The 12,744-nt window shown below is 41.6% G+C and overlaps 1 protein-coding gene across 11 annotated transcripts in view; it reads right to left on the bottom strand.

The window, feature by feature from the left end:
• The window catches only part of ZMYM1 (zinc finger MYM-type containing 1), a 40,880-nt gene that overhangs the window by 13,617 nt on the left and 14,519 nt on the right, over positions 1–12,744 (bottom strand). For 4 of the 11 annotated variants that reach the window (XM_066269676.1, XM_066269681.1, XM_066269677.1 and 1 more), the window contains 2 exons: positions 5,558–5,630; positions 5,096–5,345 (listed from right to left, as the gene is read on the bottom strand). In XM_066269676.1, coding sequence (XP_066125773.1) covers positions 5,096–5,345; positions 5,558–5,630 — 323 coding nt within the window. Of the gene's footprint in view, positions 1–5,095; positions 5,346–5,557; positions 5,631–6,758; positions 8,880–9,155; positions 9,494–12,744 lie in introns of all 11 variants that reach the window. The other 7 variants (XM_066269675.1, XM_066269670.1, XM_066269671.1 and 4 more) reach the window with 4 other exon arrangements.

Genomic DNA, 12,744 nt, shown 5'->3' on the forward strand with positions numbered 1-12,744 from the left:
ACTGAAGATGCCTAGCTACCTTGAACCCACAGAGTATCAATATTCCTGAATAGTTTTTCAGATGAAGTAACTCCTGAAATCAACAAACACTATTTTAACACTTCAACATTTACAAAATTTTAGTGTACGATATATGATTTTTCTACCATCTTAAACAGATGGTACCAAAAATAACAGGTTCATTTCATTATATCATTAATCATCTTACTGATTTAAAACACAGCCCTAAATGCAGTTTGAGTTGTGCTATTCTTGTATTTCATGATAAACACTCTAGAATATTCACTGTGTGCCAGGCAGTGTTTAAGGTCTTGGGAATATAAAGATGACTATAATCCAATCTCTGTTAATAAGCTCATCGTCTAAATTGGGCAGTATCAGTTCTTTAAAAACATTAATTTTATAATCAATACTTTGGGAGTAATGGACACTATGAAAACAGACCATTGAACAATTAATATGGGTGGGAGGAGGGTATTAAAAGAGGTAGGAATGGTGTTGTAATAGACAAGAGGCAAAGATATTTGAGGCAGACATTTAAGACAAAATTAGCTAGACTGGAAGGAAGGCAGAAAAAACGGCATTGACAGAAACATGGAACTCTGAAAATGCTTACTGGTTTCTGAAACTAGTATATTAGATTGCTGGCTTCTAATATAAGAAAGCCTTATAAATAAAAACTCCAGAAGTGAATATTGTTACGAGTGTCTAAAACTAGGTTAAACTCTGAGCAGAGGTCTGAACAACTTTCCTACAAATAAGTATTATCAATATTAGTACTTGGGCCTCTTGATTGCTCTCAGGTTAATTCCAATTGGGATACTAAAGGGTGGAAATGACACTTCCTAAATATATAACTCTCAAAAAAAAAGACTTTATCTTTCTAACATGATTTAAAATGTCATTTTCAAAGCTATTTTCCACCTCATTCATGAAATACAGTAAGAGCTTCATTAACTCAAAACATTTAAAATCATTGCTATAGGCCCTGGCCAGGCGGCTCAGTGGGTAAAGCGTTGTCAGCTCACACCCGGGTCGCAGGTTTGACCTCCAGTTAGGATACGTAGGAGAGGGAATCAATGAGTGCACAATTAGATGGAACAACTAAATGGAAATGCAAGTTGATGCTTCCCCTTCCCACCCTTCTCTCTTCCCTTTTGTCTCTCTCTCAAAGCAATGGAAAAATTAACAGAAAATTAGCTAAAATCTTGAGAGCTATATATATCAATGAGGCTAAATTACGTGGAATAGCCCTGGCCAGTTGGCTCAGTGGTAGAGCGTCGGCCTGGCGTGCAGAAGTCCCGGGTTCGATTCCCGGCCAGGGCACACAGGAGAAGCACCCATCTGCTTCTCCACCCCTCCTCCTCTCCTTCCTCTCTATCTCTTCCCCTCCCGCAGCGAGGCTCCATTGGAGCAAAGATGGCCCGGGCACTGGGGATGGCTCCTTGGCCTCTGCCCCAGGCGCTAGAGTGGCTCTGGTCGCAACAGAGCGACGCTCCGGAGGGGCAGAGCATCGCCCCCTGGTGGGCGTGCTGGGTGGATCCCGGTCGGGTGTATGCGGGAGTCTGTCTGTCTCTCCCCGTTTCCAGCTTCAGAAAAATAAAATAAAATTAAAAATAAAAAAAAAAAAAAAAAAAAGAATGTGGAATAAAAAAAGTTAAAATAAAAAAGCAAAAGGTGGCCCTGGCCAGTTGGCTCAGCAGTAGAGCATCGGCCTGGTGTGCAGGAGTCCCGGGTTTGATTCCCAGCCAGGGCACACAGGAGAAGCGCCCATCTACTTCTCCACACCCCCCCCCCCTTCCTCTCTGTCTCTCTCTTCCCCTCCTGCAGCCAAGGCTCCATTGGAGCAAAGTTGGCCTGGGCCCTGAGGATGACTCTGGTAGAAACAGAGCATCGCCCCCTGGTGGGCATGCCGGGTGGATCCCAGTCCGTTGCATGTGGAAGTCTGTCTGACTGCCTCCCCATTTCCAACTTCAGAAAAATACAAAAAAAAAGAAAAGAAAAAAAGAAAGCAAAAGGTTCTTCTGAACAATGGATGGCATCTCCTAGCCTAGGCATTATTAGTACCTATAAAATAGTATTTTGTATCAAAAAAACTTTTATTCTAAAGGAAGCAAAATTTAATATTTTTGCTTCTTAGGAAAAAACTTACATACTAAATCGTTCCTGCTTCAGCCTTTTTAATCTATCTGGGAGAGCAGCTAGGGAGGTGTAATGAATAAACTACAAACGTAATAACAAGATGCCTTAACTTCTCAGGCACTGAGTTTCCTCAAAACCAAAAAAAAAAAAAAAAAAAAAAATGGACTGGATGATCTCTAAGGCCCCTTCCAATTTTATGATTCTGCAGAAGAAAGCAAGCTAAAGAGCGTGCCACACAGCTCATAGCTTAAAAAAAAAAAAAAAGATAAAATATTTTATGAAAAGGTTGAAAAAGGACAAGAAAAGGTAAGAAAAGCTCCAGGGCTAAGACTTGCAGTAATGGATGACACCTGAAGTGGCAAACGAGGAACTGGAGCAACCGATAAGTTTGTGAGTTTGTTAAGAGAATAGAAGTGATACCTAACATTTATGAGTTGTTATTACATGCCAGTGTCGTACTTATAATTCTTATACACATTAACAAAACAGATGGGAAAATTAAGAAAGAAGGTCTCAATCCTTTTCAAACTTCAGCATGTACAAGTCCCCCGTTTTCCAATGTTTCGCTTCCCAAAGTTTCATTACCTGGGGTCACTGCATCATCACAAGGGTGAGTACAGTGCAGAAAGTTATTCTGAGCGAGAAAAGTCATATTCACTTAACTTTGTTACCCCCAGTATACTGCTATAATTATTCTATTTTATTAGTTGTTATTGTTAATCTCTTAGTAAGCCTAAATAAATTCAACTTTATCTTAAGTATGTATGTGCAGGAAAAAAACCTAGTATAAATGGGGTTTGGTACTATCTGTGGCTTCAGACTTCTACCAGGGCCTTGGAACACCTCCCCGTGGATAAGGGAGGATCGCTGTGTGTGTGTGTGTGTGTGTGTGTGTGTGTGTATCCCCTGGGGACAAAGGCAGTTCTGATGCAGTAGGTCTAGGTGAGACCTGAGATCCTGCATTTCTTTTTCTTTTAAAAAAAAATTTATTGATTTTAGTGAGAGAGAAAAGAAGAGAGAGAGGCAGGAACATCAATCTGTTCCTGTATGTGCCCTGACCAGGGACCAAATTGGCAACCTCTGCGCTCTGGGACAGTGCTCCAACCAACCGAGCTATTTGGCCAGGGCAAGAGATTCTGCATTTCTAAAAAGCTCCCAATGATGCTGTTACAGCTGCACAAGGCTCACACTTTTGAGTAGCAAAATGTAACTATAAATGGATGAATCAATATTCAAATTATAGCAACCTGATTCCAAAACAAGACATTATTTGAAAGAAGTTTATTATATTTATAAGTAAAATTGGTGACCTATGTTTTCTTCCTCTGAAACAAAGACATTTAAAACAGTGTTATCATTTAATGAGTCTTAAACCAGAATCATACTAGGTAAGACTATCAAAAGCACTGATCCTTTATACTCATCTCAGGGCAGAGTTCAAAGTTCTGGGCCTTTTCAAAAATTCATTATGAGCCTGACCAGGCGGTGGCGCAGGGGATAGAATGTCAGACTGGGACGCGGAGGACCCAGGTTCAAAACCCCGAAGTCAACCGGCTTGAGTGTGGGCTCACCAGCTTGAGCTCAGGCTTGCTGGCTTGAGCAAGGGGTCACTTGCTCTGCTGGAGCCCCCCAGTCAAGACACATATGAGAAAGCAATCAATGAGCAACTAAGGGCCGCAACAAAGAACTGATGCTTCTCATCTCTCTCCCTTCCTGTCTGTCTATCCTTGTCTGCCCCTCTCTTTGTCTGCCACAAAAAAACAAAACAAAAAATTCATTATGAAATTACTACTGCTTTCTCTGAATCTAAAATGACTTACAACCTGACTGGTAGTGGCACAATGGATCGAGTGTCGATCTGGGATGTTGAGGTACCAGGTTCTGGTTTGAGCACAGGGGCACCAGCTTGAGCGTAGGATCACTGACATGATCCCATGATTGCTGGCTTTAAGCCCAGAGTCGCTAGCTTGAGTAAGCAGTCACTGGCTCTAGCTTGACTAGAGCCCCCAATCAAGGTGTGAATGAGAAGCAATCAATGAAGTAAAGCGCGGCAAAAAAGAACTGATGCTTCTCATCTCTCTTGCTAAAAAAATAAAATGACTTACAAAAAAGTAACCAAGACCACAACAATAGTTCACAGAAATCTTGAAAATATTACATCCACCTGTTTACCTACAGCTATGCATTTTTTCAAAAGAAATACATAACTTTATCACTGCAAAAGGAATAAGTTTTTTATATCCTGGAAATTTCAAAATAACTTATATGATTTTTTAGTAGGCCCTTCCTTACACAGCTAAATGATAAAATGGGCATATAATAATCTCACTTATAGAGAATTTCAAATGAAAAGAATAGGAAAAGCCTGACCAGGCGGTGGCGCAGTGGATAGAGCGTCGGACTGGGATGCGGAAGTACCCAGGTTCGAGACCCCAGAGGTCGCGCGCGAGCTCATCTGGCTTGAGCAAAGAGCTCGCCAGCTTGGACCCAAGGTCGCTGGCTCCAGCAGGGGGTTACTCGGTCTGCTGAAGGCCCGCAGTCAAGGCACATATGAGAAAGCAATCAATGAACAACTAAGAAGTCGCAAGGCACAACGAGAAACTGATGATTGATGCTTCTCATCTCTCTCTGTTCCTGTCTGTCTGTCCCTGTCTATCTCTGCCTCTAAAAAAAAAAAAAAAAAAGAAAAAAAAAAAAAAGAATAGGAAAATAAGCTTTGGAAGTCACACTGTGTATAACTGAAGAGAAACAGAACTCAAGTTTTAAATTGTACAACTCTCAATAAATAACAAAAAACTTATTTCTAAAGACTCTTAGAGGAACTGAAAGCAGAAGAAACTTCTTTTCCCTGAACCAAAGTGATACTTCAGAAAAAATGAAAACAAAACTACGGCCAAGAATCTGATTAAATTCTAGGTAGGGAAGTAAAGGCGGGCATAATTTAGAATCATACTTTGAGCAGTTCGCACAAGTTCTCTTGGGAAGAGCTGGTGAACTGGCAGATGAAATGTATTTATTGATGCACGCGGTGGAGCAGAAAAGCTGTGTAGACCCTTTTCTCTGATAAGCAGTTTGCCCCTTCTGGAGAACTTTTTTACAATCAGAACATGAAACCTGAACAGCTGTGGCTGAAATGGAAGGAAGCGTTTTACTCATGCCAGATGACGCCAGACAAGGCTGAATGTCTATAGTCGACTGTGAAGCTATAAACACAAAACAGGAAGGAAAAAAAATTAGTATTCACACAAAACTAAGAATGTATTCTTTCATTTTATTTTAGAGGTTACTTCTGGACTTAAAACTAAAAAACAAAACCTCAAAACAATGTACTATTCAAAGGCATTCTAAAAAAGTAGAATAAATTTACTATCATCTTGATCAGAATAAATATGATGGACTTAAATAATTCTACTACCGCTGTCTGAAAATTTAATGTTTATTTTCTCTTCATTCTCTTTAGTTTTGGACTGTTCAGCTTGACAATTCTCCTGAAAAAAAAAAAAAGAAAGAAAATAATGAATACAGTATGTTTATTTATTTTTTAATTTTATTTTTTGATTTTTAGAGAGAAGAGAGAGAAAGGGGGGGAGCAGGAAGCATCAGTTCATAGTAATTGCTTCCTATATGTGCCTTGACCAGGCAAGCCCAGGGTTTCCAACTGGCGATATTAGCATTCCAGGTTGACACTTTATCCCTAGGTCTGTTTATACTTTATCAACTGTGCCACCACAGGTCAGGAAAATACAAATGTTTTAAACAACCACTTATATGATAGAAAATAATAAATTATGCTCAAGTCTATTCAATAAATTGTATAATTGAATCAAACCATGGTAAATAGGTAAGCACTCCCCTTTTGGTGACCTTTTGCTAATAACACCAATCAATTACTACATTATTTTATATTGTACCTAAATGTGACTTCAACTACTGTAATTGTCTTCCTGAAGACCTTGAACACAAAAATTGATAGATTGAGTGGAATAAGTTTTACAAAAAAGGATTTTTTTCACAGCAGCAGGAAATCTAACTAACTTGACATGTATTTTTGAATGTGTATGGGCTGAAAAAGCCAGATACAGTGGTACCTTGAGATACAAGTTTAATTCGTTCTGTAACCGAGCTCGTAAATCAGTCAACTCGTATATTAAACAAATTTCTCTCGTTTAAAATAACTGAAATAGATTTAATCCGTTCCAGCCCTGTGAAACATCCCCAAACCATCCTAAATTATAAAAAAGAGACGTTTTTAATTAAGAAACACACACGTATACTTTACCAATGCATAACAAAATATATGAAATAAAAGAAAAAAGTGTTATTTATTTAGTACTGCATTCTTACCTTGGAGACAGATGAGTGCGGCTAACGGAGGTGAATGCCGGAAGAGGAGGGAGGGAGGAAGGGATGCAGGCACTGTAGACACGTAAACTAAAATTGCATTTTCTTAACACTAAATGTAAACTAAAACTACATTTTCTTTACTTTAAACAAAACTAACACTGTACTTTCTTTACTCAAAATGAAACCACAAAAACTTAAGTAAAAAAAATGCACTTTCTTAACTTTAAACTTAACCTATGCTTAACATTACGTATTTTCCATTTAATCCTCACCTGTTCTTGCCTTTTTGGCTGCACTTTCGGCACTTTCACTTGCAGGACTTTCGAATAAAAATCCATCCAAAGAGGTTTGCTTTTGCCTGCCTTTAAAAATGTTACGGAAATGTGACAAACAAGTGTCATTAAAAAGTGCTGAAGCACGACCAGTTGAAACTTTTTCTGGGTGTTTCTTTTCAATGAAACTTGAAAGCTTCTCCCACATTGCCAGCATGTCTTTAATTTCACTTGTAGAAATCACTTCCTCCGACTCTACCTCCTCCTCACTACTAATCTCTGGCAGAAGCTCCGTATGTTGCATCATCTGTAGCTCCTTCAACTCCTCAGTTGAGAGTTCCTCCTCATGTTCCTTCACGAGCTTGTTTACATTACCCTCATCTACCTCCAGACCCATCGACTTTCCAAGGGACACAATCTCCTCCAACGCTTCTACCTCGGTCTCTGGTTCAAATCCTTTGAAGTCCCTGTCTGCAACAACATCAGGCCATAACTTTTTCCATGCCGAGTTCAAGGTTCTTCTTGTAACCTCTTGCCATGCCAAGTCAATAATGCGTAAACATATCACGATGTTGTAGTGATCTTTCCAAAACTCTCGAAGGGTTAGATTTGTATTCTCAGTCACCTCAAAGTAGTGGCAGAACAAGTGCTTTGTGTAAAGCTTTTTAAAGTTGGAAATGACCTGCTGATCCATAGGTTGCAAGACTGAAGTCGTGTTGGGTGGGAGGTAGAGGACTTTCACGAATTTGAACTCATCGAGAATGTCATCTTCAAGACCAGGTGGGTGGGCTGGAGTATTTTCAAGGATTAGTAATGCTTTCATCGGGAGTTTATTTTCTTCAAGATATTTTTTCACTGCAGGCCCAAAGACGAGATTTACCCATTCGATAAAAAACTGCCGCGTAATGCATGCCCTAGCATTGGCGCGCCACATAACCTGCAGTTTTTCTTTAAGAATCTTGTGAGTCTTAAAGGCTCGAGGATTTTCGGAATGATACACTAGCAGTGGCTTTACTTTACAGTCACCGCTAGCATTTGCACACAATGCCAGGGTCAGATGATCCCTCATGGGTTTATGGCCTGGCAGCTTCTTCTCCTCTGCCGTGATGAAAGTGCTCCGGGGCATTTTTTTCCAAAACAATCCTGTTTCCTCACAGTTGAACACTTGCTGGGGGATGTAGCCTTCCTTTGTGATAAGCGCAGCAAAACGTGCGATGCACTCCTCAGCTGCCTTAACATCAGCACTCGCAGCTTCACCATGCCTCACCACTGAGTGGATGCCAGATCTCTTCTTGAAATTTTCAAACCAGCTGTGACCTGCCTTAAACATATCTTCTGCTGCCTCTTTTGAGGTTGATGGTTCTTTCTTCTTCAAGTTTCTGTAAATAATACGTGCCTTTTTGCATATTTCAGTCTCCGTCACTATATCTCCTGCCAGCTCTTTCTCTTTCACCCACACCAGCAGAAGCTTCTCCATTTCTTCATGGATATTTGTCCTTAATTGGGACAGAACTGTAGTTCTTTTCACTGTATTTGCGCTTTTGATGGCATTCTTTTGTTTAAGGATAGTACAAATTGTAGATGAACTGCGGCTGTACAGCCTTGCCAGTTCAATCACTCGAACACCACGCTCATGTTTTTTTATTATTTCTTGCTTTACTTCTATTGACATCATTCTCTTCTTCTTCTTACCACTGTCCTTTACACTCACTTTCTTTGGCCCCATGATAGCACACAAAAAAGTTAGTAAAAAATGCAAAAATGAGTACAGCGCAAGAGATTCGACTAGATTCTGCAGGTAACACGTGAGAAAGAACGAGATGCTGGTGTTGTGCGGTCGATACTGGATCTGTGTGCCAACGCACCTACTAGCGGCAGCTTCCCAAATCACGATTCGTATCTCGGAATTTCACTTGGATCTCGAACAAAAATATAGACTGAGTCGCAGCTTGTATCTTAAAATTTTGTATGTTGGTCTGCTCGTATCTCAAGGTACCACTGTACTTCCTAGAGCAGGGGTCTCAAACTCAACTCAGCATGTGGGCCGCAGAGCAAGATCACAGCCGTTCGGCGGGCCGCACTAGGTCTACAAAAGGCAACTGTTACGCAACACTTTTCTCACTGCAGTTGAAAACAAAAAAAAATCAGTACAACAAGCACAATGGTACATGCAGCTTACTCAGTGTCACAAAACGACCAGAAACTGTAGTTCGCATCACAACTGCTGTTAACTAAGCTAATATCTAGCTAGGATGCTAGAGAAATGAAAAATACAAGTAGGCCCCTAGGCTTACTTAATTTTATCCAAAATATTTTGAACTTCGTGGATTAGTCTGTGGGCCGCACAAAATTGTTCGGCGGGCCGCGAGTTTGAGACCCTTGTCCTAGAGGGACAACATTCCACACTGTCACCAACTCAATGGGAATACATTACTAGAAATAAAACTAAATTTGCTTTTTGTTTCACTAGAAATTTCAGCTATATCATATGCAAATATTCCGAGGTAATTTGGCCCTAAAGAATACTCATAGCTTGAATCAATTAACCCTTTAAAAGTTCTTTAACATGTAACGGCTAAAATAAGTTTAGTAATAAAACACGAGCTCTGGCTGTATAGCTTGGTTGGTTAGCATCGTCATAAAGCACAAGAGTTTGCAAGTTTGATCCCAGATCAGGGTATACACTGGAACAAATTGTTGTTCCTGTCTCTCTCTTGCTCTCTCCTCTTCTCTCTCTAAAATCAATAAAAAATAAACATAAAAAAATAAAAACTAGAATTAATTTGGATTAAAAAATTATAAAGAAAATAAATCTAAAAATTAAAAATTTATCCTACAAACTTAATAAAGGCAGTAGCATAAAAACATATCATTATCTGTACTGTTTCAAGCTAAGAAGAAGAAAAATACCAAAATTACAACTAAATTACCAACTACCACCATTCAGAACTGCCTGAAATCTGGCTGACTCTTAAGTCCTACAATTAGGGGCTTAAAGAAGCCACATGGAGACGGGCAGGAGGGGCAGAGATGCAGAATGGGCTGGTCCCACATTCACCTGTGGCAGATAAAAATTGGAAGAGATATCTTGGTTTACAGAGGAGGGAGGGGTCCCAGCCCCACACCATACCCCCCACACCAAGGGTTCCAGTGCGAGGAAGAGAAATCCCCTAACTTCCGGCTCTAAAAACCAGCAGGGATTGAGGCTGAGGGAGCCAGAAGGCTGCTGGAGTCCCAAGCAGGTCTTCCTAATGGACCTGCACACAGACTTACGGGGACTCATTCCCTCTGAGCTCCACCAGAGACATACGGGGAGGAACTGAATTGTTTGGTTTTAAGGCAAGAACTGAGGGCAGCTTTTTCCCAGACAGAAATGCTGGCAGAGGCCACTGTACCTATTCTAAGACCCCCCCCACACACACACATACAGTTGGCAAGTGGAAGCCACATCTGAAACTCCATCAACCTGGCTCACACTGTTTGCCCTGCCCCAGTGATTCCCCAAGGCCCCACCCCACCCAACTTTCAGGCCCACCCAAGCTGTTTCCAGTGGCTTTTCAATACGAACAGCATGTCTTGGCTCACACTTCAGATTTTTCTAAAATTTCTGAAAAAAGCTGAATCTGGCCTCAGCATGACGAGTAAGTACCTCTTGCTAAGTGACACTAGGCCCAGCACTAGCCACAGCCATCCGTAGTTCACAGCCTGGCCTCGCCTGAGCACCTCTAACCCCAGCAAATGTAGCAGCCATCTGCACTTGGCTTTGTAGCTCATGCCAGGTGACCCCAGGCAGAACACAGGTAGTGACTGACCTTGGTCTACACCTCCCAGGAAGCTCCACAGCCAGCGCACCCAGGGGACAGCTTCAGACCAATTTGAAGCATCAATACACAACCTCCACAAGTGACAACTCAAGGAACACACTCAGTGGGCACTAGAGGCTGTTGAAGTAAGTCCAGCTCTGTGGTGTGGGCTCCTGCACAGCTGATCCTCTACAGTGGTTGGAGGTCAGTGGTTGCAGCCAGTGCTTGCAGCTGATTGGCCTGGGGATAAATCCTTCCCAATGACATGCCAATAAGAATCAAGGCTTCACGCCCTGGCCGGTTGGCTCAGTGGTAGAGCGTCGGCCTAGCGTGCGGAAGACTCGGGTTCGATTCCCGGCCAGGGCACACAGGAGAAGCGCCCATTTGCTTCTCCACCCCTCCACCGCGCTTTCCTCTCTGTCTCTCTCTTCCCCTCCCGCAGCCGGGGCTCCATTGGAGCAGGGATGGCCCGGGCGCTGGGGATGGCTCTGTGGCCTCTGCCTCAGGCGCTAGAGTGGCTCTGGTTGCAACATGGCGACGCCCAGGATGGGCAGAGCATCGCCCCCTGGTGGGCAGAGCGTCGCCCCTGGTGGGCGTGCCGGGTGGATCCCGGTCGGGCGCATGCGGGAGTCTGTCTGACTGTCTCTCCCTGTTTCCAGCTTCAGAAAAATGAAAAAAAAAAAACAAAAAACAAAAAACAAAAAAAGAATCAAGGCTTCACTATAAGAGGAGAGTGTAGAAAGCCCACAAGTGAGAGGTGCACATGTCAAGTGCCCAGCTTGAATGATCTGGGAGGCTATGCCACTGGACCCTACAGAATACCTACTATATTAGGCTACTCGAGCAAGCCAGGGAGACACAGCATCTCTACCTAATACTCAGAAACAAACACATGGAGGCTGCCACAATGAAGGGACATAGAAGCATGTCCTAAATGAAAGAACAGAACAAAAATCCAGAAAAAGAAGTAAACAAAATTGAGACAAGCACTCTACTAGATGCAGAGTTCAAAACACTGGTTATAAGGATGCTCAATGAACTTAGTGCAGCACAAAAAAGGGCCAGTCAGAAATGGAGAATATGCTAATGATGAAATGAAGACTATTTTACAGGGAATCAACAGTAGAGAAGGTGATTTTGAGAATCAAATCAGTGATTTGAAATATAAGTAAGGAAAAATCACCCAATCAGAACAGAAAAAAGAATCTAAGAAAATGAGAATAGTGTAAAGAGCCTTTGGGACAACTTCAAATGTACCAACATTTGCATCATCAGGGTGCCGAAGGAGAAAGAGAAAACAAGAAATTTAAGACTTTTTTGAAAGATAATGAGGGAAAACTTCCCTAACCTAGTGATGGAAACAGACATACAAATCCAGGAAGCAGAGAGTCCCAAATAAGATGAACCCAAGAGGCCACTCCAAGACACATTATGATTAAAACTACTCTATCCAGCAGAACCATTGTTTAGAATTGAAGGACAGATAAAGAGCTTTAGACAAGAAAAAGCTAAAGAGTTTTATCATCACCAAACCAGTATTTATGAAATGTTAAAGGGTCTTCTTTAAAAAGAAAAACAAGGAATAAAAAATATGAACAATAAAATGGCAATAAATACATATTTATTTACCGAACCTATAAAACAAATAGCCCGCCTGACCAGGCAGTGGCACAGTGGATAGAGCGTGGGACGGGGATGGGGAGAACCCAGGTTTGAGACCCAGAGGTCGCCAGCTTGAGCACGGGCTCATCTGGTTTGAGCAAAGCTCACCAGCTTGGACCCAAGGTCACTGGCTCAAGCAAGGGCTTACTTGGTCTGCTGAAGGCCCGCGGTCAAGGCACATATGAGAAAGCAATCAATGAACAACTACGGTGTTGCAACGAAAAAGTAATGATTGATGCTTCTCATCTCTCTCCATTCCTGTCTGTTCCAATCTATCCCTCTCTCTGACTCTCTGTCTCTGTAAAAAAATAAAATAAATAAAATAAAACAATTAGCCCTAGCCAGGTAGCACATTTGGTTACAGCGTTGTCCTGCTATGCCAAGGTATAGGTTTGACCCCTAGTTGGTGCACATACAAGAATCAACCAAAGAATGCATAAAGAAGTGAAACAAATCTCTCCTCCTCCCTTCCTTCCTGTCCAAAATTAAAATCAATTAAAAAATTTAAAAACAGGCCTGAC

The sequence above is a fragment of the Saccopteryx bilineata genome, chromosome 3 (genome assembly GCF_036850765.1).
Source record: "Saccopteryx bilineata isolate mSacBil1 chromosome 3, mSacBil1_pri_phased_curated, whole genome shotgun sequence".
Lineage (NCBI taxonomy): Eukaryota > Metazoa > Chordata > Mammalia > Chiroptera > Emballonuridae > Saccopteryx > Saccopteryx bilineata.